At 52.2% G+C, this 4,843-nt stretch overlaps 1 protein-coding gene across 1 annotated transcript; it reads right to left on the reverse strand.

The window, feature by feature from the left end:
* Positions 1 to 509: 509 nt before the first annotated feature.
* On the reverse strand, positions 510 to 4,839 carry MRPL1 (mitochondrial ribosomal protein L1; the record flags this gene model as incomplete). Its single annotated transcript, XM_010140709.1, has 7 exons — positions 510 to 673; positions 825 to 906; positions 3,191 to 3,291; positions 3,552 to 3,663; positions 3,881 to 3,952; positions 4,464 to 4,547; positions 4,677 to 4,839. Coding segments are annotated over 7 exons (778 nt in total), but the record flags the coding sequence as incomplete, so codon positions are not given.
* Between the last annotated feature and the right edge of the window lie 4 nt (positions 4,840 to 4,843).

Below are 4,843 nucleotides of genomic sequence, written 5' to 3' on the forward strand. Positions count from 1 at the left end.
ACCGGGAAAAAATTCTGCAGCACAGAAAAACCCGCCTCTTTTAGACAGCCAGTTACCGGCTGCAAAGCCACCCCCGCTCCCCCCAACCCACCCATTTATCCCACCCGGTTATTCGCAGGCCCAGCCAGACAAACCTCTACGGTAGAAAACAGACAATGACGCGCCACTTCAAGCCCATGGCTTCGCTCGGGTGCCATCCCAGAAAGGTTTGAGCATAATTCTTTCCTGGGCAGCGCAAACCAACCACTAACTGACCGGGTCAGTTGTGCACGGATGAAACAGCATCAGCTGGAGGATAAGGGCAAACTAAGGAGCTGTCAGCGGCTGACAAAAGGAATTTCAAACCTCTTGGGTTGGACAACAGGCTCCTGTTTGTGACAACGCTCCTTGTTACACAGAGTTTACAAGTGAAATTCACAAGCAGGATTTATTTTTCCTCCTCACAGAGCAGGATTTGAGTGACAGCACTGGCTTCCCCAGCTGGATTATCAGACCTCCAAGGAAAGTCATCAGGTACTAACGGACTCGTGGACAGGCTTTTCTTCCTCCTCTTCATCTGCATCCCGTGCTTCCTCCTCTTCTGCTTTCTCCACCTGAGGTAGAATTCCACCGAGGTTCAACAGCAAACCTTCGCTGGTTGAAGACCTAATAACCAGCCTCTGCACGATAGGATCTAGAAAACAGAACCACACCACAGCTCGGTCACTGTCTCTTCTGACTGGACCAGCCACTCCAAGAAGTCGGTCCACTCCTCCCATCCCAGGGCAGACAAAGGTTGTTTCACGACAACCCCGTTTTGTTTTGACAGGACACCACCGACTCACCGTAAGTCGACGGCTTGAACGTGCAGATATCGGCAATCACCGTTTTGAGGTTGGAGATGATCTGCTCCGTGGGCATGTCCAGCTGAAAAGGGACAAAGCCGAGTCAGCCACGGCAATAAAGTTGAGATTAATAAATCCGAAAGCACTGCGTATGTGTTTGTTCTACATCTGGATAGACTCTGTTTCTCTGTGTTCCCTGCTAAGGAGTTGAAATCCCATTAACAGCCTCATCCACGTGCCACGGAGAACAAGGATTTTACACGCCCATCCTCACGCTCCAGATTTCCATCCGTGACCTTCAATTCCCATGGATCTGAAACCACGCGTAGCCTCAAAGAGGTAAAAAGTCTTAAAAACAATAAATGTACAAGTGCTTTCACAAAAATAGTATTATTTGAGGAAAGGAGCTTCAAGGAGTAGCTGTCCAAGACCACAAACCAGATCCCCTCCAAACCCACAAGCACCTAAAATCGCATCATTTTAAAATCACGACATTTCTTTCCATTTTCCTTCCCATTTTACAGTATCACATGGAATTCCTACTTTTCACGTAAAGCACCCGGACGCCCCGAGCTCTGCACACATCCCAGTTCTGTATCCACCCTTTTTGCGCACCCCGGTGCCCCTCCGTGGTGGTTTTATCTTCTTTTTACCGCTCAGCTCCTGGAGAGCTTAACGTGCGTTTCTCAGCCGTAAGGCCTGGCTGCTATCGCGCCCTGCTCTGCTTTGTTTAAGCTACCGCACACCAAGTCCGGGTCTCTCGTGCACCCTCGGTTGTACGACTCCCATGAGCTGCCTGGCTGTAGCAAAGCCTAGCAGCATGCCCAAGAGCCAGATCTTTGCTTTAACTCCAGCCTAGCTGCTGCTCCTTGTGTCAGCTGGCGTTTCTGTTCCTGCCACGCTCAGGGCCACACACCCGGACGTTCTGGGTACGAGGTTTGGCAGATCCCTGGTTCACAACACACCTCTCCACACTTCCAATGCTGAGACTGAAAAGGTGCTGCTGGAAATATGTCCCTTAACGCGACAAGCCTTAGTGTCTCACCCCCAGACACCCTCTTACTCTCCTCCACAGAGGAGCTGTTTTGCAGGCACACACGGGAAGGTACACTCGAAATTCCTTCTTGGTGCCACATTTGGACTCTGGTTTTTCTCAAGGCAGCTTCCAATTTGGGAAGAGGTTGATTTTGTAACGACCTACAGCTCCCAGCCTCACCTCCACACCTATCTCAAAGCCCTCCAACCAGAAGGACTCAAAGCTGCCCCTGCAGACAGCTTGGGTCTGGAGGAGACATCCCCAGCATCCTGATCTGTCTCCCTTCTGCCCTGAAAGAGCATTTTACGTTCTTGGTTTCACAGCTCCGGATCCACTCATTCAACTGCACTGCTGCCAGCTTGAGGGCTTCTCACAGACATCTCGGCTCCTACCAGGAAAACACCAGGGAGGCTGTGGACTAATGGGGGAGCGCAGCATCACCTCGAGCCACTGGCCGTAACGGAACTAAGAGGCAGCAGGAGACAGCAGCAGTGAAGGGAAAACGTCTCCTCGAGAACCGCCAGCTTGGCGGGCGCTGAGAGCCATCCGCGCTGCTGCAGCAACACAGCGCCGTGCTCTGGGCAATTCACACATTGCTCTTTTTGCCCTGACGAGATCTCCGTTTAAAAGAAGCTCTGGATTCAGCGGTGAGCAGATAGGCAGAACCACTCTCGGCTCTCGCAGCCTCCCAGAGCCTTTCCCGCCCTCAATTTCCTCCCAGCGCTGCTGCACAACCAAGAGGAAAGCTAGGTCAGGTACGGGGCGGTGGCTAGAGAGGGTGGGGACATTTCTCACAAGCCATAACCCCCGAGTCGTCCCCCTGCGCACACCAGCGTGACAGAGGAGCCTCTGCACAGCCACGCTAAGCGGAGCTAACAGCGATCGCACACGTCAAGCCATCAGAGCACTGGTTTCTTCTTCTCTACTCGACAAGAAGCTTTACAGCGAGTTTGGTTTGCAGGTATTTTTTAGGCTGATCTAGGGCATCAAATAAGGTTTAAGCAGCCCAAAGTAAAAATTAAAGAATACAGTCCCAAGACTTGAAACCGAGACTAATGTATGGATTCGAGGCGCCTCACATAGTCCATTAAAGTTAGGAACGGCTCAAGATACTTCCCGCCCGTATCACGGGCCAATATACACCACACTTGAGCACAGCAGTGCCAGGAACTGAGTGCCGGTCTGAGCATCACGCAGACGAGAACGCCCTTAAAGTCCATGTGCACGCCTGGGAGCAGCTACAGAGTTAAATAAACCGGCTTCTCTCTAAGGCAGCCAGGGAGGGGTCAGCTCTGCTCCAGGAAAGCTGCAGCGCTCGGTAACCACTTACTCGGGCTATTCTTGTCTTGATTACGTTCTCGTCCTGTACCTCATACTCGAGGCCTTCTCTGAAGAACTGCAGCATCTGGGGAATGTCGTGGCCCAGGGAATCTAGGTAGAGAGAGAAAAATCCTACACTGCTGTTAGGGTCCATCGGGACCGACAAGCAGAGGGGCAACCGGCAGGCAACCAGCTCTTGACCTAGAGAAAAGTGTTGTCTTCAATTCCTAAAACTGCTCTTATTTGAGACAGAGCAAGTGGCTCAGCCACACACAGCCTCGCCCTCGATGCGCTCGTAGAGCGGGTTCCCTCTAGAGCTAACCCTGCCTCAGCGCTCGAGGGGGCTCAGAATGAATTGAACCGCCTCTCACGTCTTTTTGTGCTCGGGTATTTCCGCCTGAGCTTGTTCCGCAGCGGGATCAGCTTGGGCATTATGGCAGGAACGGCCACGTAGAAGTCCACTTGGATTTCGTCCTCCAAAATCTGCAATGAAAATAATCAGATATTGTTTCAGAACGCGCTAAATCACCTCAGGTCACGAGCTGACCCCCAGGGACGTCCGAGCACAGAAACCCACCTCCTGCTCTTCCTACTGGCTGCGAACTTCAAGCCTGAGCTCGCTGGACACGAGGTTTCTTGCTGCCCCCTCCCCAGCCACTCGTTAAGTTTGTACATAATTCTTAAAAAATGCAATCAATACCCATTTGATCAGTTCCACGCCTCCCACAACAGCAGCTCCGTTCTCTCGAGCTATTTCAGCTTCCTGCTCATTCTGTCAAGAGAAAAAACAACAACATAGCGACATCTGCGCTACCGACGAGTCTCCACCAACAGCACCAGGTGGGAGATCCCTCGGACAGCTGGGTATGAAACCAGGCTGCTGACTGGGCAGGAAGGCAAGAAGGGTTTAAGGCAATCAAAGACCAAAAATACGTAATGTTGGTGATGGAACATAAAGGCAACCACTCCGCTTCTCTCCAGGTCCCACTAAGAAGCAACAGTCGAGCCCGGAGCTGACTCCTGCTGCAGGAGGAGGAGAAAAGCTCACCCTGTTTGCTGAGGAGCTCTAGCACAAGCCCCTTCCCTCCCGCCTCCATCCCCTGGAAATTGCAACCCTCCCCCCCCACTGGATGGAGCCTCTGCTGGATCTCCCTCTACGCTTCAAGAAGAGCAGAACCTGCTGCTAAACCCCCCTGTAAAGTACGCTTCTGAACGGGCCCCAAACCCGTACGCTCAGGTCTCGCCCACCCTCTGTTGCGTCAGAGCGATCCAGCCTTACCCACCTCCGTGAAAACCAAGACCTTATTGGTTTCGTCTGCGAAGCGATACGGCAGAAGAACGGTGCTTGCAAATGGATCCACCTTTTTCTAGTGAGCAAAGAAAGGCAAAGATTAAACCCACCGCAACGAACCCAGCGACACACGTGACTTTGGGTACCCATCCCACCTCAAAAAGAAAAAAAAAAGCATCACAACCCGGCCACGTTTCCAACCCACCTTCTTCTGCAGGGCCATGTCAAGGAACACGTTGATGTAGACAAACTGTTTGGGGTTCGTGAAGTCGAGCTGCTGAAACTTCTTTAGCATAGCCACAGCCTCCTCCAAATCGTAGGACGGCCGCTTGTAAAGCCACGTCAAGTACACGTCGTCCACGGGCTTGCTCA

Source organism: Buceros rhinoceros, unplaced genomic scaffold, assembly GCF_000710305.1.
Source record: "Buceros rhinoceros silvestris isolate BGI_N320 unplaced genomic scaffold, ASM71030v1 scaffold20157, whole genome shotgun sequence".
Taxonomy (NCBI): domain Eukaryota; kingdom Metazoa; phylum Chordata; class Aves; order Bucerotiformes; family Bucerotidae; genus Buceros; species Buceros rhinoceros.